The sequence below is a fragment of the Vombatus ursinus genome, unplaced genomic scaffold (assembly GCF_900497805.2).
Source record: "Vombatus ursinus unplaced genomic scaffold, bare-nosed wombat genome assembly UNPS02014768.1, whole genome shotgun sequence".
NCBI lineage: Eukaryota > Metazoa > Chordata > Mammalia > Diprotodontia > Vombatidae > Vombatus > Vombatus ursinus.
In genome coordinates this window covers 5,160,245-5,181,580 of record NW_020954546.1, presented here as the reverse complement: position 1 = coordinate 5,181,580, position 21,336 = coordinate 5,160,245, and the positions used below count along the sequence as shown (strand labels likewise).

At 53.6% G+C, this 21,336-nt stretch overlaps 2 protein-coding genes across 5 annotated transcripts in view; one reads left to right on the top strand and one right to left on the bottom strand.

The window, feature by feature from the left end:
- The first annotated feature begins 534 nt into the window (after nt 1–534).
- LOC114043197 (zinc finger protein 687-like) lies at nt 535–10,307 on the top strand. The gene is given in 10 exon segments (XM_027862227.1): nt 535–652; nt 4,469–5,238; nt 5,240–6,544; nt 6,898–7,076; nt 7,491–7,667; nt 7,755–7,917; nt 8,138–8,473; nt 8,646–8,758; nt 8,852–8,984; nt 9,173–10,307. Coding segments are annotated over 10 exon segments (3,753 nt in total). The 5' UTR covers nt 535–567; the 3' UTR covers nt 9,665–10,307.
- Nucleotides 10,206–21,336, bottom strand: part of LOC114043198 (phosphatidylinositol 4-kinase beta) — a 25,830-nt gene continuing 14,699 nt past the window's right edge. For 3 of the 4 annotated variants that reach the window (XM_027862228.1, XM_027862231.1, XM_027862229.1), the window contains 9 exons: nt 19,861–20,088; nt 17,837–18,064; nt 16,036–16,145; nt 15,646–15,750; nt 15,336–15,459; nt 14,400–14,665; nt 12,483–12,615; nt 12,149–12,269; nt 10,206–11,297 (listed from right to left, as the gene is read on the bottom strand). In XM_027862228.1, the coding sequence (XP_027718029.1) occupies nt 11,116–11,297; nt 12,149–12,269; nt 12,483–12,615; nt 14,400–14,665; nt 15,336–15,459; nt 15,646–15,750; nt 16,036–16,145; nt 17,837–18,064; nt 19,861–20,088 (1,497 nt within the window). In that variant the 3' untranslated portion in view covers nt 10,206–11,115. The remainder of the gene's footprint in view (nt 11,298–12,148; nt 12,270–12,482; nt 12,616–14,399; nt 14,666–15,335; nt 15,460–15,645; nt 15,751–16,035; nt 16,146–17,836; nt 18,065–19,860; nt 20,089–21,336) is intronic. The other variant, XM_027862230.1, reaches the window with a different exon arrangement.

Genomic DNA, 21,336 nt, shown 5'->3' with positions numbered 1-21,336 from the left:
AAGCGACTGGAGCTTCCGCCAATGAACTTTAAGAAGCTCAGGTAAGAGGGGTGGGCAGGTTTCCTTCAGGATAACGACCAATGGCGAGCGGAGTCCTCTGAGTGACGAGGCCCCCGGCCCAATGAGGATTGGAGGAGAGCGGGGACCTCGTCCAGAGCGACGTCAGCTGAAGCCAGTAGCATCTGGTTATGGGCGGGGCTAGAATGCGAACGACGGGTGTGACATCCAATGGCGAGTGCAGGAGCAGGCGGCTCCGGCCAGGAGCGCCGAAGGGGCTGAGGGAGGGGGAAAAGCTCTACAGTGGAGAAGCAGGAAGTAGCCGAGGTGAGAAACGGAGGCAGCGGGAAAGGCGGTGGCAGCAGCGGCTGCAGAAGCTGGGCAAAGACCGCATAGTGTCAGCCTGGCCCGGGACCAGAACAAGTAAGCCCGCCCCGGGTAAATACCCGCCCCCGGCCCCGCCCCCTCCTGGGGGCGGGTAAATACCCACCCCTCCCCCACTTGGGTAAATCCCCCCTCTCTCAGGGGGAGGCGTCGGGGGGATTGGGGGTGGAAATCTGTACCGTAAGGATGCTGCTCCGCCGCCGCCGCCGCCCACCTGGGTCCGGCTTGGGGTGGGTGAACCCCCGGCAGAACCGTGCTCCCAGCAAGCCAGGTAAATACCCGGGGGACTGGAGCCACCTCGGTGCCGGCCCCCTCCCCCTAGCCTCCAGCCCGGGGCGGGACCGGTCCGGGGAGGCCTCGAGGGAGCACGACCCAACATGGTGCCTGCGCCCCGGGGAAAAGGAGTCGCGGACCAGCAGCCCTCCCTCCTTCCCCTCCCGACCCCAGAAGCCCGCCCGCCCGCCCCTTAAGACACGCCGGGGCCGGGTTCAAAGGCTTGAGGCCTGCGGGTCAGCCCTTTCTCTTCCCCTCCCTTCCCCCCCTTCCCCCCCTCTGCTCGCGCCTCCCAGGGAATCTGATGTCCTGGGGCCCCGCCCCACCCCACCCCACCCCTGGGGGCCCCCGGAGAGTCTGGAGCCCGGGAGCCGGCACAGGGTCCGAGCTGGCCCCAGGAGACCGGGACTGTGGTCAATTACAGGCGACCCAGAGGACTGGCGTTTAAACTCCTGCAAAGGAGAGGAGGGGGGTGGGACACCCCCGGGGCGCGAGCCGCTGCTGCTGCTGCAGCTTAGCTCTCGGAGACCCTAATTAGCAGCTTGTACGGAGGACCTCGAGTGCCCCCCCCCCCGCCCCCGTCTTGCAGCCTCAGTTTCCCCCTTCGCTTTTCCACGTCCTTGGACCCGTTCCCTGCCTTGCCTCGCTGCACTCTTCTAACCCTGTGCCTCAGCAGATGGCAGAGACTTAATTCCGCCTGCTGCCCAGCTAGTCTGCAGCCTAATCGCCTAGTGTGCGCTGGCCACCTCCCCTCCCTCCCCTGCCCCACCTCACCCTCAGTACCAGGCAGTGGGAGCCCGTGGAAAGTGGAGCACTCCTTCCCCTTCCATTCCTACCCCTCCCCTCCCCCCACATGCTCAGAGTGGGCCGAGAGCTAGGGCCTGAGCTGTGAACCTCTTCCTGTTCAGCCTTCTCCTTTGGCTTTTGGGCAAGAACAGAAGGAAGAACTGAGGGGGGTGGGCAGCAAAAAAACCTGGAGACTTGGAGACAGGAAAGCGCTTCCACCCTTGAGTTCCAGGCTTCTTTTGCTTTTTGATGTGCATTGCTATCAGATGACCTCAGAAACCTAGCCTGAGCGACAAACTAGTTGTAGAGAGGGGTGTGTGAATGAGGTGGGGGTGGGGAGCTGGTCTTTACTGTACCCTCAATAGTCAGACACTCTTTTCCACCGGCCACCTCACCATCAGTCACTTATCCCAGCCCAAAGGAGGAATCTGGGGGCCCTCAGGAGAAACAGCCAGGCAGCTCTTCTGAGAGCGTCCACCAAAGACAAAAGCAAGGGGCCACTTGGAGCTTAGCCGAATTTTGCTGAAGAATGGGAGAGGATTCCCCATTTTGCCTGGAGCTGGATAGGGTTCCCCCCTCCCCCCTCTATTTGCTCCCAAAGGTCCCTAGTACTTGCTCCACCTGCAGAGATTGTCTCCAGTTACCATCCTGGGGCTGGGGACAGGTGAGGGAACTGGCCCCTGGAGATCCAAAGGCATCTTGAGAGAAGAGAAAGAGGAGGGGATTTGTGGAGGTAGAGACTCCCTCACTCAGACTTGGTTTTGGAGACACTGCCCAAACTTCAGTTTTTTCCCTCTTTTTTCTTTGTATGGGGGTAGGATGGGGTAAGGTTCTGAAGGCTACTAATGTGGTAAAACATAGGGCAGAGTCAGGGACCGTGACTGGGTTTCATTGGAATTGGTTACCACCAGGATGGTGAGTGGAAGTGTGCCTGTTTGTGAGAAGCTTTTTACCTTGGCAGCCTAAGGCGGGGTCCTGCCCCTCCTCTGGCTCCCTCTTACATCCTGGGGTAGTTTCTAAGGGGAGGTGTCACCATTAAGTTCTCCTTTGCATCTTGATCCCTTGGCCTGGGAAGAAAGAAGAGAGAAATATGAACAAGAAAGGAGGGGCTGGCTGAGGGAAGTCTGCCACTCTAGGGAAGACTGGGGAACTGAGCAGCAGGTGTTTGTGACTGAGGAGAGGCCCAGAGCTGGGCCTTTTGTGACCAGATCTGCTGTCATTGTCTCTGGGTCTCTCTCCTAATCTCTCTGTATCTCTGTCTTCCCGAGTCCATTTTTCACATTGATCACTTTATATTCCCTTCTAATTGATAAGAATCACCCCAGTTGGCCCAGATTTGAATTTATGGGGTAACTATGGATGGTCTCAAATGGTCCCAACCTCCGATTTCCATTGCCCGCTCATCCTAATCCTTAGCAGATCTAAGATGTCCTTATTTGATCTGAATTTGATAAGATATCGTATTCTTTGTGTAGCACTTTCCAATTTTTATTTGATTTTATTCTTAAAACAGCACTGTAGGGAGTTGGAATCATTTCTCTACCTTTTATAGGCCATGAAGCTGAGGCCAAGTGAAACTTGTGATGAGGTTGAACCTTTCTTGTGTCCTAGCCTGTTGCTTTGGCCGCTTGGCCCAATTGCTTTCCTCATCTCTGTAGGCTTGCTTTGACCCACAGATGACCTTAATCGATTCTGTGGCCAACCTTGAGCCTAGATCAGCATCTGCATCATCAGTTATTGATTAATTGTTTTTCTTTGCTGGTACTGAGCTGAGTGATGGAGTTACTTCAAGGACAGGGCCCATGTCTGTATCTAAAGCCTCAGCTGATTTCAGCGCTCTGTAAACTGTCTGAATTCCTCAAGATCCTTCCTACTATGGACATTCGTGCCTACATGCATCTCCATCTCTTTCTCTGGCTTCCTTCTTCTGCTGTCCCTTCATATCCCTTCCTCCCTTCTCCACTATCCCTTACTCACAGCTCTTTTGGACTTTCCCCTGCTTGGATCCTTAAGGTGCTGGTGGGGGTCATCAGTGTCTCATCTTCAAGTAGTTACTAAGTCCTGTTAACTCAGCCTCCCTAATAGTTGGGATCCCTGCTCCCACCACTGATGTCCAGCTAGTATAGGCTCTCATTGCCAATTACCTGGTCTCCTGCAGTAACCTCCTCATTATCTTCCTGACTACATTTCCATTCTTCATTCTGCCGGCAGAAACATTTGTCTTAGAGATGGCTATTCTACTCTTGATAAAACTCTTCCATGGTTTCCTTTTGCTTGTCATCATATTTAAACTGCCCTGCATTCAAAGCCGTCCACAGTCTGGCCTTATTCTCCTTTTCCAACCTTATATCCTGTCTTTCCCTTCTCTGTTCTGTGCTTCAGCTAAATCCACGTCAGCTCCATGCTTTCCCTCCCTTCCTCTCCCGGAAATGCCTGACCTCCCTCTGTCTCCTGATGGATCCATATACGTATTTTAGAGCCTGAGCCTTCCCTGCTCTCCCCTTAGGATATTGTTTTATAATTTTCTTATAAGCTTATAGATGTAGACCTAGAAGAGACCTCCGAGGTCATCTGGTCCAATCCCATCATTGGGGATGGGGATGATGAGGAATCTGAGGCTCCTGGAGGTTAATGACTTCCCTAAGTAACCAGGAAGTAAGCATCAGGAAAGATTTGAACCCACTGCTCTGACTCCAGAGACAGTTTTCTGTACCACCGTCCCACAGTTGCCTCCCTTTTTCATGTAGTATTGTGTATTATAGCTGTGTGAGTTGTTGTCTTGTCTGCCCTACTAGACTGTAAGCTCCTTGAGAGCAGAACTGGTGTCTGATCTAAACCTTGTATTGTCCTCGGTGCCGACCACAGAACTCTGCACACAATAGGTCCTTAATAAATGACTGTTGTATTGCATTGTCCAGTCTGAGGGTTCTTCACAAGGCTAAAGAGTGGGGAAAGGATGGAAACTGAAAGGAAGATGTCCCCCCTCCCTGAAGACTCAATTCCTCCCTCTTATTCCCTTTTTCCCCAGGTGTAGGTCCCACCCCCACTATGGGGGACATGAAGACCCCAGACTTTGATGACCTCCTTGCTGCCTTTGACATTCCTGATATTGATGCTAACGAGGCCATACATTCAGGGCCTGAGGAAAGTGAGGGGCCTGGGGCCCAAGGGAAGGCAGACCCCAGTGGTGGGGGATCTTCTGGGGAAGGACCTGGGGCTGCTGGAGATGGGCCAACAGTTCCAGGCCAGCCTTCTGACCATAGCCTTCCCCATCCAGACATCTCTGCTGTCAGCGTTATTGTCAAAAACACTGTATGCCCTGAACAGCCTGATTCTGTGGGGGGTGGTCCGGGTGGGGATGGAGCCCGAACGGGGCCCGGGCCCAAGGAAGGGCCTGTGGGGCCCCGACAACTACAAAATGGTTTTGGGGGCCCTGAGCCACCCCCCTCAGGAGCTGCCCTCTCCTCCGTTCCTCCCGGAGGAGAGAGTTGGAAAGACAAAGCAGGGGAAGGAAAGCCTTCCTTGGACCTCTTTGCACATTTTGGGCCTGAGCCCCGGGACCCAGGCCCCTTGCCTCCTTCTGCCCCATCATCCCGAGAGGGGGCCTTGACCTCAGCCTCTTTCTCTACCCCTTTTGAATTGAGCCAGGAAAATGGTCCTTCTCTGCTGCCACCTGATTCTTCCCGACCCTCAGGAACCACAGAGCCAGGCAGTGACAGCCCCCTTCCTCCTCCTGGCTCAGGCAGGTCTGGTGTGGCCTCCAGCCCCAAAGAGGTGGGCACCCTTCCTAGCAGTTCCCCCACCCGGGTGGGGGGGGGCCCCTTTTTTTAAGTCATTGCCAGCCTCAGGAAGCCCTGCCAGCTCCCCAGAGCCACTGGGCACCAGTGCACCAAGAGACGAAGATGAAGAAGGAGAGGGGACTGCTGACAAGTCTGCCCCTGATACCCCTCAGAGCCCTTCCAGTGGGGCGGAGGCGGCTGACGAGGACAGCAACGATTCCCCTGCCTCTGCCAGCTCCTCCCGACCTCTCAAAGTTCGTATCAAAACTATTAAAACGTCCTGTGGGAGTATCACGAGAACAGTGACACGTGTCCCCTCAGACCCTGACCCCTCTCCTGCTGCCGTCCCCTCGGCTGAAGGAGCCCTCCCGCCTGAGGCTGGCCTCCCCAAGGTCCCTGAGAGCCCCAAAGTGGTGAGTGTCCAGCTAGGGGATGGCACGAAGCTCAAGGGCACAGTGCTTCCGGTAGCTACCATCCAGAACGCCAGCACAGCTATGCTGATGGCAGCCAACGTGGCCCGCAAGGCCGTGGTCCTGCCTGCTTCGGCCACCCCCAAGACTGTGGCCAAAAATATCCTTGGCTTGTCGCCCCAGACCCTGCCCAAATCTGAGGGGAGGGTGACACCAGGGAGCGGGGGCCAGAAGGTCAACGGTGCCTCCGTGGTGATGGTGCAGCCCTCGAGGCCCACGGGGGCTGGGGGCACAGTGATCTCTCGGACCCAGTCTGGGCTGGTGGAGGCTTTCAACAAGGTCCTCAACAGCAAGAACTTGCTGCCAGCGTATCGACCCAATCTGTGCCCGCCGGCAGAGGCTGGGCTGGCTCTGCCTCCTTCTGGGTACCGCTGCCTAGAATGTGGGGACGCCTTCTCCTTGGAGAAGAGCCTGGCGAGACACTACGATCGCCGCAGCATGCGGATTGAGGTCACGTGCAACCACTGTGCCCGCCGCCTTGTCTTCTTCAACAAGTGCAGCCTGCTCCTGCATGCTCGCGAGCACAAGGACAGGGGGCTGGTCATGCAGTGCTCCCATCTCGTCATGCGGCCCGTGGCTCTGGACCAGATGGTTGGACAGCCAGACATCACACCTCTGGTGCCTGTGGCCGCGCCCCCCGTGGCTCCTCCACCCCCACTTACTCCAGGCAAAGGGGAGGGGGCTGCCGAGTCCCTGGCGTCACCCCCGTCGGCCGAGCTGCCGCCAGCCTCTGCTCCTGCCTTCACTTACACCTGCTTTCGCTGCCTCGAGTGTAAGGAGCAGTGTCGAGACAAGGCCGGGATGGCCACTCACTTCCAGCAGGCCGGACCCCCTGCTCCCGGGGTTGCCAGCAACGTGAGTCAATCTTCTCCCAGGGAGAGGGACCACGGACAGGAAATGGGGTGAGGGGACTGGTTGGTTGTGACTTGGCAGGGCTGGGAAAACGCTATGGGGAGGGAGATTTTGAAGGACCAAGGCAGGATGCTATATGGGTGGTCCAACCAAGCCTGGTAGGGAGAAACTTCCAGTGGCAAGAAGGGAAGTACCTGTCTTCTTTTCACTCTAGAACTGTAGCTTGGGATATGGGTAGGGTTTAGCATGAGTGTCCTTCCTGATCTCTAGTCTGGGTAGTGTTGCAGTCAGTGCTAACCTTGTAGCCTGGGGAAATCTCTGGTGCCCTCAGGATCACCTTCACCCGCCCTTTCCAGGTGTGCTCAACTTGTCCCATGATGCTTCCCAATCGCTGCAGTCTGAATGCCCACCAGCGCGTGCACAAGAGCCGCCCTCCCCACGTCTGCCCTGAGTGTGGGGGAAACTTCTTACTGGCCAACTTCCAAGCCCACCTTCGGGAAACCTGTCTACACTTCTCCCGTCGTGTTGGATACAGGTGCTCACCATCTCTCTGATTTCTGGCTATCCCTGCCTTGCCCTCTGAAGTCCTCTGGGAAAGCTCACTGGCGCTCCTGTCGGCTGTAGCGGCACCCCCTTCCCTGCCCCTCAGTTTCCCGTGGAGAGGTGGAGAGGGTCCTTCTGGAGGCTTTCCTGGCCCAGTTCTCGTCCCAGATCTGTGCCCTCTGCCCACTTAGAATTCCTTCTCCAGCCTTTGGCCAATCCTGCCACTTCTTTTCTCCTTCTCCTTGTGTTCTTACCCTGCTGTCTCTCTCTTAGTACTCTCCTAGGGGACCAGATTTCTTTTCCCTCAGAATCCAGATCACATAGAAAATGGTACTGTGGGCCAGAGATGTTGGAGGGTTTGGGATGTACCCTGCCCCCCACTGCTCACCATGGCCCTTTCCCCCAGGTGCCCAAGCTGTTCAGTGGTGTTTGGTGGGGTGAACTCCATCAAGTCCCATATCCAGACATCACATTGCGAAGTTTTCCATAAGTGCCCCATCTGTCCCATGGCTTTCAAGTCTGCACCCAGCGCTCACGCACACCTCTACACCCAGCACCCTGGCTTCAGCGCCCAGGAAGCTAAGTGAGACCCCAGGGAGCTGGAAGTTTGGAGGGTGGGGGGAAGAGAGAGGCCCATCCTGACCGCTCGCTGCCCCTCCCTGCTCCATAGGCTGATCTACAAGTGCGCCATGTGTGACACGGTCTTCACCCACAAGCCTCTCCTCTCCTCACACTTTGAACAGCATCTGCTGCCCCAGCGTGTCAGTGTCTTCAAGTGCCCGTCCTGCCCCTTACTTTTTGCTCAGAAGAGGACCATGTTGGAACATCTCAAGGTGGCTGTGGGTACTCTAGTTGAACCCCTTGAGAAGGGTTGGGGGGGTGGGGCTGGCATTGTGGGGGGGCGGGAGACTCCATGCTGAAATATTTCTGGGGATGGAACATTTAGGAAATGGGGGTTGTGGGAAAATGAAGGGGGGGGGTAAGCCATAGAGAAGCTCCTTTTCCCTCCCATCCCACTCATGGTGACTACCCTCCCTTCTCTCCCTCCCACAGAACAGTCATCAGGCTGGGCGGCTGGGAGAGGAAGCTGGGGGGAAAGGGACTGGGGCTACCCTGCTTACCCCTAAGCCTGAACCTGAGGAATTGGCTCTGTCTCGGGGTGGGGCAGGCCCTCCCACGGAGGAGTCGTCTTCCTCTTCAGAAGAAGAGGAACCCCCTAGTTCCCCTGAGCCCCCCCGACCAGCTAAGAGGTCCCGACGTGAACCGCGGGGGAACAGGGGCAGCAGGGGACGGGGTGGGGGGCTTGGGGGCTGGACCTGCGGCCTCTGCCACTCCTGGTTTCCTGAACAAGATGAGTATGTGGCCCACATGAAGAAGGAACATGGCAAGGTGAGGGGGCGGCAGCAGCTGGGAGGCCTGGGGTAGAAGAGGTGGTGGTGGGGAAGATGAATTGGGGTGGGGTGGCCCCAGGGTGCTAATGAAAAGATGGATGGCATGATCCCTGGAACTCCATGCTGGGCTCTCTCACCCTGACTGTCCCTCTCCTTCCACCTCTCTCCAGTCAGTGAAAAAGTTTCCATGCAGACTTTGTGAGCGCTCCTTTTGCTCTGCCCCCAGCCTGAGGCGCCATGTCAGGGTCAACCATGAGGGCATCAAGCGTGTCTATCCCTGCAGGTAACTGCCTCGTTGTCCAGCAGTTAGCTCCCTGTGCTTCCCTTTTCCACTCGCGGGAGATCCCACGTGGGTCCCCTCGCTCTGTCCACCCAGGTACTGCACAGAGGGAAAACGCACTTTCAGTAGCCGGCTGATCTTGGAGAAGCACATCCAAGTCCGACACAGGTTGCGGCTGGGCGCCCAGTCCCCGAGTCTGGCGGCTGGGCTTGCACGGGGTGGTCCCCAGGTACTGAGGGGTTAGTCAGAGGGTGGGCTGCCCCCCAGGTCCTGGGAGATGTGATCCAACATGTAAGGTTGAGGATGGAGATGGGGTAGGTGGACAGATGAGGGAAGGGCACTCAGAAATGGACTGCAGCTAGCTTGAAGAGGTGTGCGGTCACTCTTCCCACTGACCTGTTTCCCTGGCTCCTCCAGGGTTCTGGGCGTAAGCGTCGCCCGTCCTCAGACTCGTGCAGCGAGGAGCCAGACAGCACCACGCCGCCAGCCAAGCCCCTCCGAGCAGGACCTGGGGCCAGCAGCCGGATGCCCTTGCGCTACCGGACCGTGACTGGGGCTGAACAGGGTCATACGGGAGGCATTCGGGGTGACGACGGGGCCTCCCAGTGTCGGGACTGTGGCCTCTGCTTTGCATCGCCCGGCTCCCTCAGCAGACATCGATTCATCAGCCACAAGAAAAGACGATGTGGAGGGGTTACTGGTGGGGGAGTTGGGGCTGTGGAGGAGGTGCCTCCCCAGTCAGGGCCTGAGCCTGAAGCAGGTGACTCACCCCTGCCTGCTTCTGGGGGTCCTCTGGCCTGTAAAGTCTGTGGCAAAGGCTTTGACAGCCCACTCAACCTCAAGACACATTTTCGAACCCATGGCATGGCTTTCATCCGTGCTCGGCAGGGAGGCAATGGAGACAGCTAGGTCACAGCCCCCTGCAGGAAGCAGAGGGGGCCCTGGAGCTTTTAAGGGGCGCTTTGGATGGAGCCTGGGGCTGCCCTGCTTGCTGTCTCCTTTATGCCCAGGCGAGAAGGGAATCCCATGCCCCCCCCTTTCATGAAGGACTCTAGTCATTCCTATCTCCCTTGTCCCATATTGGGTTTGGCACCTGGGTCCTAGATAGGACCTTTTCTTTTCCCATTTCCCAGCCCAACACTAATCAGCACCCCCTCAGGCCTTTAGTGTGTAGTTGGGGAGTGGGGGTTAGAAACCGGTCTCTGTTTTGGTTTTGGAGGTGTAACTGGTATACCAAGGCCCGGGGATGGATGATGACACTTACAGATACTCCCAACCGTTCTTGGTCCTCCCAATCTTAGGCACCAGGAGAGGTGACCCTCCCCCCTCCTCTGGGCCTGCCCCCCACCTCCCCCAGCTCCAGGCCCAGTTCCTACAGTGCCTTTCACTTCTCTTTTTTCAGAAACTCCACAGGAGGCTGGTGGGGACCAGGGAGGGAAGAAGGGGTAGGTACTCAGGAATCCTTTATTCTTGTAGTAATAAGAATAATTAATAATATTAACAATGAGAGGGGAGGGGAGCACTCAGCCCATTAAAACTGCTAGTGATTTAATCCTGATTCCGGCATCTGCTTTATGCGCCTTGGGCTTGGCAGGGACAGGACGGGCTTTTTGGGGGCCTTCAACCCAGTGTTGTCTTGGATGCCACAGTTGCTTTTTGTACTCCAGCCAAGTTCAGTGAGGACACAGGTGGCTAACTAAGGACTTTATTTCAAACCAAAAAAAAAAAAAAATAATAAAATAAAAAATTGAGAGCATTTTCCCTAGGCCAGAGGGAGTGGGGTCAGAATGGATACAGGTATCCCCACCCCCCTGGGCTTGGGGCAGAACTGGGACTGGACCTACATGACATGGAAGGAGGCCTGACTGCCTTCCCCTGCTTCCATGATGGGGCCACTGGAAGTGGAGGGGCCAGAACCAGATCCCCCTTCAGTAGGGGGAGCACCAGGTGCGTGCTGTGACCCCTCCTCACCAGGGACAGGGTGGAGTTGGGAGAGAGGCCAGTGGGGCAATGGTATGGCTAGTCCCCAAGTATCAAAAATCTCCTTTTCCCTCTCCCTGTGGCCCAGAACAGATTGGGGGAGGGCAAAGAAAACCACAGACCCCAGAAAGGTCCCCTCTCCCCCAAACTCATCATGTCCATGGGGGCAGTGACTCCCGGAGCCTGTCAGGTGGTAATACTGTCAAAGAAAGGGGGTTCCTCTCCACACACTCCTCTTGCCCCAGGGGCAAGCTCTCTCCTCGGTTACCACGTGATCCTGGCTAGTGCTCTCACCATTCGTCTCCCTTGGGTGGACACTGACCCTCCCAGGGAGTCTCCCGTCGTCCCTCCCACTGCTCCCTGGGGCTGGCGGCAGGGTGTCACATGATGCCGTTGGTGAGGTACTGGAAGCCATCGTAGAGCTTGGTGGTGATGGAGCGCATGCTGCCGTCCACCATCTGCTCCACTAGCAGCTGCAGCTGCTCCTCGGTCATGCTCATGTGGAAGCGCTCCTTCAGGTTGCGGATGGTGCTGGAGCCGTGGAAGCAGGGCAGCTGGGAGCCTGGGGAGGGAAGGGGGGGGTGTCATCACACCCGTAACACCTACAGGCACAGCGGCTCCTGAGCCGTCAGCACCCCCTCCCCAATTCTGTTCGGTTGTCAGCCCTAACACAGCCCTGACGTGGTTCCAGTGCAGTTCTGCTGGGCAGAGGGGGAGAAGGGAAGAGCTGGGGAAGACCTGCCCCAGGCATCCTCACTCTGCGCAGGGGTGGGGCCGGGGTGGGGGATGGGAGAGGGAGAGACAGAGAAGGGTCCTGGGGCTGTAACAGGAGCCAGGCAAGGAATGCTGGGGCACAAGCACTGATCTGGGCACTTATCTGGCTGCAGTCTCTGCCTATGCTACGTGACACTCACAGATGACCTGGGCCACCGTCATTACGGGGCTGGGCGGGGATTCTCCTGAGCAACGTCGGCAACCTGTGGGGTGGGGCCAGGGGTGGCCCAATTGAATATTGATAGGGAAGATGTGAGCAAATGGGGGGAAGGACTTGGAAAGGCAGGTTCAGGCAGAGAATGAAAGCCCAGGTTAAAGATGGGAAAGAGGAAAAGAGTGAAGGGGGAAGGCCTAACTCAGCCAGGGTGCCTGGTGAGTGGGACTGGGGAAGGTGAAATAAAATGGGATGGCTGACTTTCAAGGAAGGTGGGGCAGAGACTATGACTGGGGGAGAAGCAGTGGGCTGCCAAGCACGAGGAATGAAAGGCTCCAGGAAGAGGGGGAGCCTGGGAGACCCAGGGCTGCCCAAGGGTGGGGAGAAGGGTGGAAGTGGTAATGGCTGGTGGGGGTAATTCAGGCTCCAGCACACAGCAGGGCAGGGCCCACCCTGCTCCAGTCCCTTGGCCCAAGGGCCCCGACCTTGCTGCATGATCTCCACGATCTGCACCACCTTGTCCATGTGTTTTCGGGCAGCGATGAGCCCCTGCAGCATCAGCATCTTGTAGTAGTTAAACATGTCACCGTCCAACCCTCCCATCACCTGGAGAATGGAAGGTAAGTGGGAAGGGCAGCTCTGACCTTCCTCAGTCACTCTCCATGTATCCTCCCCTCCCCAGGCCAGAGCCCTCAGCCTCACTTCTGGTGAGGACCCTCCAGCCCCCTTGTTAGCATGGCTACCTCATGCCACTTTACAGAACAGCCAAGTTCACCCTCCCCTGGCAGGGAGCTTGATGGAGACGGCTTTATCACTCACATCCACAAACTCTGTGGTCAACTTAAACGCGGAAGTCTCAAAGCCCAGGTTTCGAGGGGAGCTGGACAGGATGAAGCCAAAGTCAATGTGGATGATGTGCCCGTCGGCATCTAGAAGGATATTCCCGTTGTGCCTGATGAGGGGATAAAGATGGGCCGTTAGGCGAATGGTCAGTATGGCCTCCACCCCCAAGATTACAATGTGTTGGTCAAAAAGTGTTCTGCAGAGCCAACTCCTAGCTGTCTTCATCTGTCTGCCGGGCTCTCAGACAACCAGCAGAGACCGTTCAACGGGAACAAAACTGCCAGCAGAGGCTGCAGCATCCAAAATTGCTATTAATAAGAATGAGAAAACTCAACTAACACCTCCCTTATTTAGCAATAACCATCTGGAACATAGCCGATAAGTCAGAACAGTCTGAACCTCAAAGTTAACTGACACAAAGACCACAGGGAGGTCAGTCAAAGTCTCTGTGAACAATTTTTTGCTTAATCCATACTTTTTTTTTGGCGAGGCAATCAGGGTCACACAGCTAGTGAGTATCATGTGTCTGAGGTCAGATTTGAACTCAGGTTCTCCTGACTCCTGGGCTGGTGCTCTATCTGCTGCCCCTAATCCATACTTTCTAATGAATTTCCTGGTTGGGTTTACCAGTCCATAGCAAATAAACAGTAGCAAACTGGGTGAGGGGCTACCAGAAGCAGGAACATTGAGAACAGAGAGAAGTGTTTACATTCAGTTTTTAAAAAATAATGAAACAAACTGCAAAGAGAAAATGAATTAATGTGGAATACCTTACACCTAGAAGTCACATTACTCAGTGGGGTGGGGGTGGGGGGAGGTGGCAGCGGCTGCAGCATGAATTAGAGAGAAATTCCAGGTCTTAATGACTTCCAAATGAATGGCCTGCAAAGGAGCCAAAGCCTCCTGAAGGTGGGGCGCCCAGGACCTATTCAGCATAACACTGCCTAGCCAAGGCGGCCAAGGCAGGATCTTTGTTAAGTAAAGTGCTCTTATTCAAGAAGGCTGGGGGGTGGGGGGTGCCAGCCAGAGGAGAAACTGTTCTCCTTTCTCTCTCTTCCAACCAATCACCAGAGCACTACAGGAAGCAGAGCTAGAATTAGGAAAAGATGTGAGTTTTGTGCGGAGAATCTCATTCTGATTTAGTTCCATGCACATTAAACCATTACAGGTTGGTACCTTGATAATACTTTTCTGTTTTACAGCTTTTATTATATCTATCTATCTATCTATCTATTATATAGCTTATAATACAGCTTTTCTGTTCTTTCCTATGTCTGGTTCTATAAATTGACTCCAACTCACCTCTTCTACCATAGATCATTTTTTAAAAAAAAGGTTCAACAGACTATTGGCTGCTGTTAAGATTGTCTTATTCAATAATGGAACCTCCCTCATTCTCGGAACCAGAAGGGCAGACAGCCACCCCTTTGCAGCCGTCACGTTTGCCTGGACTTATTGTGGTTGTGCTTCAGGAAATTGGATTCAAAATCCTATCCTTGGTCTTAAAAAAGGATTTCTAGCAAAAACAGTCCCCCCTACACACACACCCCCCCACCCCCCAATGCTGTTTGCACGGCTTTGCTGCTTTGAAAATTAAGTTTTTGTGGAGCGCACCTCTCCACTTCAGCGTCTTCCAGAGATCTGGGAAGCCAGGCTCTGTTTTCTTTTCCCAAACCACCGACAAACAGTTTCAGACTCTATGTTAAGACAAGGGTCCTACTTACTCAACACCGAGCACAACCATCAAGAATGCAGATGCATCTTGGATGTGGGATCACAAGCACAGATGGGGTGATGTCCAGGTCAGGGCTGGGGGACATATGTATATGCGAGGGGCCGGGGCTGGGGCCTGGAGGCCAGGCAAGATGAGGACCTGGGGAGTCAGTCACCCACCTGTCTTTGACCTGAAGCAGGTAGCAGACAAGACAATAGCCAGCACAGCTTTGTACAAAATTGCGCTGGGCGCTGAGGAATGCCTCGGTGGTATAGCTGCCATGCTCCTGCAAGAAGTAATCGAGCAGGGAGAGCTGTGACTGCTTCTTCACCTGATGGATGGACACAGCATTGACCACAGGCTCTATCATGCCGCTGTCCGCAGAAATCACAAGAATCTTGTAGGGCTTGATCCAAAGAGGCACCCGTTCTTGCTCCCAAATGGACTGAGGGGAGAGACAAGGACACAGGAAGATTACCCTCATCTCCCTAGTTGGAAAGAGATGGTAACTGGGCCAGAGGGAGAAGAGACCTGCATCCCTCCTTAGCCTTTTCTCTGCCCATTGCCCTAACCAAGGTTGTCTTGGAACATTATAAACAAAATCTAAAGATCTTGCTGGGTACTAAAATGCATGGTAGGGAGGTCTAGGAAAAAGAATGGGAGAAGGATGTAAACACTAATACAGCAGCATACTGGGAAGGAGAGACACAGGAATGGAGAAAGATGTTGCTCAGGTACAAAGGCAGGGAGTCCTATATGAAGAGTGAGGACCCCCCAAAGCTCTTGGTGTAGAAGCGAGTAATGGCAGTAACGTCTTTTTTTTTTTTTTTTTAGGCAGTTGGGGTTAAGTGACTTGCCCAGGGTCACACAGCTAGTAAGTGGCAGTATAATGTAATTTTAAGGAATGAGAAAGAAGAGAGTATGGCAAGGTCTTAAACCCCAGCCAGTTACAACTCATCTTCCCTTTCAACCAGGAGCCAAAAGACCACACAGATGCAGTGCCATAAGTAACCAGGAGAGGTCCCCATAGTCCCCTTCAAGTGCAACTACCCTCAGTGGAGCAGCCTGGCCCAGATTCATCCCAAAGCCGGCATTTTTTCCTCACCTCCCCTTACCTGCAGTTGTTTCAACACCTGGAAGGCTAAGAGCTCCTGTCGCAGGTCATCCCCACACTTGACGATGACGGAGAGGAGCCGCCAGTTGGGGAGGTGGCCATAAGGGGAGCCCTCTCGGATCCGCCTGTGGGGGAAGGAAGGAAGAAGAGAGGATGACCAGGAGATCTGCACATCCAACCTTCCACTTAAACCCACTACGCAACTCCGTGGTGGGATGCAGGTGGGGCTGCTGGGTCCCCTGTCAGCTTGGTTTGTACCTCTGTACAACAGGAATGTTGGTGGGACATCAGAGGGAACAGCATTCACTCACCTGACTTTCTCCTGCCAGGGCTCTTTGAGGGCAACTGCTGATGGGTCTTCTGGGTCCCGTTTAAAGGCAGTAGGGGTGTGGGCTAGCTGCTCTGAGAGGCGCCGTCTGGCAGGAGAGAAACCCATCACTCACCACGTGTAAGGAGCTGACCTCTATGGGAGGGACCCCAGCCCACTCCTGGGCCAGCCCCGCCCAAAAATCCAAAAAACCAGGACAGCACAAAATTTAGGACGAGGACATGATTAGAGACTGGTGCTGACACAGGCAATGAGTGAGAGAATGGAGTGAAAGTGGTCAATGGCCAGAGAGAGTGGCCCCTAGACAGGCAGGTCAGCTCTAAAGGCAGGAGAGGTCAAGGGAGAAAGGGCAGAGCTCTTGGGATGGTCATACCGGATATCTCCTGCCGCAATGAACACGGGTTCCTTGCTCTCTTGGCTGGTGATACTATCCACAGAGAACTGGGAGATGTTGTCACAGCTGTTAGCATGTACTTCGGGGAGCTGGGGGGAGCAGCGACAGGCAGCCATAGTGAGCAGAAGACTCCCTGCCCCTACTCTTCTTTCCCTTCTCTCTCACCCTGACCTCTGGGCAGGTGACCTGTGAGGCCCTTCCGGACCCTGCTCCAGATTCCCACATCAATCCCACTGTGATCGTCCCCTCCTCGTTTCTTTGGCAGTGGGGTCTAAACCACAGCAGGGACCTAAGGGACTCAACAATGGCATTTTTTCTTCATATAAGGCTGGGAGATTCCTGAGGCCAGGGATCCCACATCTTCCCTCTGAATTTCCCCAGTGCCCAGAATCTTACTCTTAACAGCCTGGATGTGAAAGTTGAATGCAGTGATAACTGACTTTCTTGTGCCTCTACTTTCTTCTTTAAGTCTGGCATTCAAGGTCTTCCACAAGCTGGACCCAGCTGACTTCCTTATCAGTCAGCTCTTCCCTTGCTCTCTTAGGCCAGCGACACGTCTGCTCTAGCCAGCCTTGTTTCACTCATGGTCCCTGGAACCTGCTACACCTCCTGACCTCCCTCCCTTTGTCTCCTGCAGTTCCTCTTACTTGCAATGCCTTCTCCTCTTTTGGAATGTCACCAACACTGCCCACAGCCCAAGTTCAAGTTTCACCTCTTCCTCATTCTGACATCATTTCTTGTTCATCAGTGGGAATTAATGCTGCCTTACTGGGTTGCCAATTAACGTTCAGGTGGCTGGGTGTGTCTCCTCATGGGATCATCAGCTTCTCGAGGGCAGGGGCTGGGTCTTGTGTTTTTATCTCCCACAGTGCCTAGCCCAGTGTTCAGTACAGACGTGGAAGATGCTCAACCAAACGTTTCACACTACAGAGCAGGGATTGTGGCCTTGGAGGCTGCCTGCTCTGCACCAACCCTGGCCTTGGTGTATAGGCCTTCATGACTGCCCCTCTGGATTACCGCCAAGACTCGCTTTCCCTCTCTCTAATCCGTCCTCCACCCTGCTTCCAGATAGACTCCTTGATACATCTATCTGGCCATACACCATTTACTCCTTTGCACAAAACCATCCTGTTTACTGAGTCCAGTTCAGACTCTTTTGGCCTGGCAATCATGGCGCTGTTCCCCCTGTGCAGCCTGACCTCCTTTAGCACCCCTTAGGCAATCAGGACTGCTCACTTTCCACAACCACATCCTGTACTTTGATGCTTTGTGACTTTTGTGACCTTCTGCTCATACTGTTCCCTTGGCCTACAATACACTTTAAAGTCCAACTCAAATGCTGCCACCTTCTGCAGAAAGTCTTCCCCGAACACCAGGGAGTTGATCATGGCATCTCTTCCCTTTGACTTTCCACAGAATTCTCTTTGCAGCCCTCTAACATGTCATTTTACACTCTAATTTTATGTACCCCCCCATCCGTGAGGTCTATGCAGGCAGGGACTGCATCTTGTCTCAATGGTATACCTTGTCCAACACTGTGTCCTGAGCTCTGAAGCTGCTTCAACAAAGTCTGCCACCTGGAACTGGACTGATTCCCAGCCTTCCCTGACCCCTGGGCATCCTCAGATCACTTGGTTCTGCTTTCTAAATCCATGTTTCCATGGCTGCCTTCTTGTCCTTCTCAGAATACCTATTTCCCTCCCACCACTAGCCCACAGCTGGACACATACCAGATAACACATGTGCTACTTGAGGACATGGAGCCCCCAGGATCCCTCACCTCTACCTGCAGCTCTCCTATGTCGTCCACAGACCAGGCTTCGTCATCGTTGTCGTAATTGGGGACAGTGCTGAAGCTGCCTGCCCGCTGCTCGTGGGTGATGCCACATTCAGGAAGGTTTTCCACAGACCGAGTACTGCGGATCCGGTTCTCGGGGATCCTCGTTGGAACGCTGGTGGTGTCAAAGTTTTCACACTCAAGGACTTCCACATAAATAAGATAGGGCGCCTGGAGGAAGAGAATGATGGTGTAAACTACCTGCTCCCCTGCTCTCTACTCCCCATCTGACATTCTTCCCCAGTGACTGTGACAGTCATCTCCCTGCCACTCTCAATACTGGAGATTGATGGAGAGGCAGCACGGTGGCGTGGAAAGCGTATTGGATTTGGTGTCAGAAGACCTGGGCTCAAAACCTGGCTCTGCTACTTAGACCTGTGACTTTCAGTAAATCACTTGGCTCTTGTGGGCCTCATCCTCATCTGTAAAATGAGGAAGCTGGACTAGATGACTGAAGATCCCATCCAGCTCTAAATCCTATGATCTGGAAAAAGGAATAAACAGTGAAATTTCAAGTTTTCCAATGACACGAAATTCTCTAAGTTCACAAAAAGGCAAGCCAGAGGGGATGGCCTTCAGGAAGAGCTCTTGTGGCTGTGTGAGAGGGCAGAGAAGTGGCTGTAGGAACCAGATGGTGGATTTAAGGAAAATTCATTCAAACTGAACTTCTGGACGATGAGCTGGACAAACATCCCTGAAGACATTGCCCTGGTGTGCAGCGGCACCCTCCAATGCCAACAAAACAGCATTTGTCAATAAGGATGTGAGAAACAAAACCAACAAACTCCCTTGGAATCCTATTAAGTAATTCTGATCCCTGAACCTCAGGAAAGGAGTGACTGAGGTGGATAAAGGTTGGGGAAGGGCAATAAAATGATGCAAGAGACAGGGGTAAGAGGCTGTTGTATGAGGAAATACTAAAAAGATTAGAACTCCTTAAGTCTGTAAACGTGAAAGCTGGGAGGAGCAAGGTGAATTGAGCGAAAATTAAAAAGGAACATTTGTTAAAAGGAACAAATGGTAGAACATCTGTTCCATACTTTATAGAACAGATATTAAATTTATAGAACTCATTACGCTGAAAAGTGATACTGGTTAAGAAATGAAATTGCCTCCCAAAAGGCTTAGAAAAATTGTTGGGTGGTAGCCACAATGGGCTACGAAGCAAACGGTGCTATTCTGGTGACACCCCTAGCCTTCTGAGCTCAGTCAGAGGACACAGCATGCTCCATCTGGTGCCCTATCAAGAAATAGAATCTATGTCGGGGTGAGGGAACCTGCGGCCTCGAGGTTCAGATTCCGTCAAAGGGCCACACTTGAGGACTTAGAGGGCCACATGTGGCCTTGAGGCTGCATGTTCCCCAGCCTTGATCTATGTGGAGTAGCAGAAAGAGCACATGGCTGAGCCTGGAGAGCCCAGGTCTTGCCAACAACTTTGCCAGTAATTTGCTATGTGAGCTTGGACAAATCACTTCAACTTTCCCCAGCCTCCATTTAGCTCTTGCTAAACTGAGACTGAAACTACCTGTCCTCCCTACCTTCCAAACTTACTGAGGTTCAAGTAGGAAAATGCATGCGAACTATGTTGAAGAAGCACAAAAAACTATGCAAATTTAAGGTGCTATGTCAGTAAGAATATTAGTAAATGGCCGGATGTGACGATGCAGCAGTTCTTACTGTGATTCTCCTTCTACCGTGTCCCCTGCTCCCCTGTCCCCTAGACTTTTAATCTCTTCTCTTTGCCCAAATCCAAGCCTGCCTCTGTAAGCTTTTCCATACTAAACCCAAGTGGAAGACTGAAGTTCTCACAAACACAAACACAGGAGAAAGGATAAGCTCTAGGAGGGAGGGCCCTAGGTTTTATCTAAGCTCTGCATGTAACTAGCAACCATGTTCTGGATGTTTGTTGAATAAATGAAAGTGAGGTCAGCTTCTGGGCGTTGGGGGACAAGTGGGAGCTTACCTACCTTATCCTTAGAGTTGAGGACAACTGCCTGGGTGTGGGGTACCCGAACCACATGGTGGTCGAAACCAGCAGTCGGCAGCCAGACTCGGGCAGGGAGCTTGTGGTTGAGTAGGGACAGCTCAGAGATCAGCCTCTGGGTCTTCTGCTCCTTGGTGGGCAGCGTTGCCAGTCGCTTGCCAATTGCCATCAGAGATTTGATGAATTCTCGCTCAGGAGCCAGTCTGACCGGCTATGAAGTATCAGGGTAAGAGATAGGAGGGAGTTATAGAGCTGCCAGACATGCCCTACACATCAAAGACCCTTTTGATTGACGCAGGCCAAAGTTTCCTGGTGTCCAGGGAGCAGCAGGGTTTGGGGTATGGTTTTTGGCCCGATGGCAACACCCTTCCCATCACCCCAGTGATCCCTGTGGAAGTTCTGAGAGGCCAGAGGGAATGTCAGGCCCCTCCCTGTTTCAAGAGTCCTTAGGAGATATCCCCAGGATGCAGTGTACAAAGAGAGGGTATGGTGAGAAGTGTCTGAGGTTTTCCAGAACATCCTTTAGTGAGAAGTGTCTCTTTCTTACTAAGAACATCTCCTCATTCTGACTTACTGGGCTACCTGACTCTCTCAAATATCTGTGGAGGTGGCTGGCACCTACCAGCTCCTTTGGGGATTGGGACAAGGAGATTTTGGTTGATTTTCCTCAGTAAAAATGGTCACTCCCCCAAATCCCACCCCAAGTTCTTGCAAATGTCACTCTACCTTTCCCCTTCTCCCTCCCATCACTCCACATGCAAGCAATGAACATGCAGGGGTGGGAGGGAGCAAAATTTGTATGATGGGTGAAAAATCAATGGGGAAAAGCAACAGCAGCTAAAGGGAGGACCAAGAAAGGGCGAGGAGACGGGCAGCCTCTCTCGGCCCCTGACCAAAGGGCTGAAGTGTTGCCTCACTCTCAATCCTCAAGGGAGACCCCATGTTTTCTGAGATGCCCTCCCCTCTCCAGCTCTGATCCAGCAGTATGAACAGCATAGTCTCAAGTCGGCCAGTTCTGCCCATGTCCAGAAATGGCTCATTCGCTATTTAAGAGGCTTTTCATACCCTGGTGTGGGATACTCTAGCCATCTCCTCAAAGAGACAGGGGTAGTCTGGGCGGGAAGAGATGGACGAGGCTAGACAGTGAAAAGGGTCTTCTTTAGCCTCGGCCCCCACCACCGGGGGAAGAGTTTTATCAAGACCACCAGCTCAGATTCCTATCCTATGTGCTCAGTGCTTGGCACAAGCAGACATTTAATAAATGTTTATTGACTGATTTCATTCACTATCAATAGGCTGCTCCTTCACATGAATAACATTTCACTCACCAGGATTTTTTTTCTCATGATTATTTTCCCTAAATGAGAATTTCAAACTTTATACTACAAGACTCATCTTTTTGGGAAAGCCACATGGTACAGGCCCTGCCTCTACATATCCAACAAGACTAAGAGATATA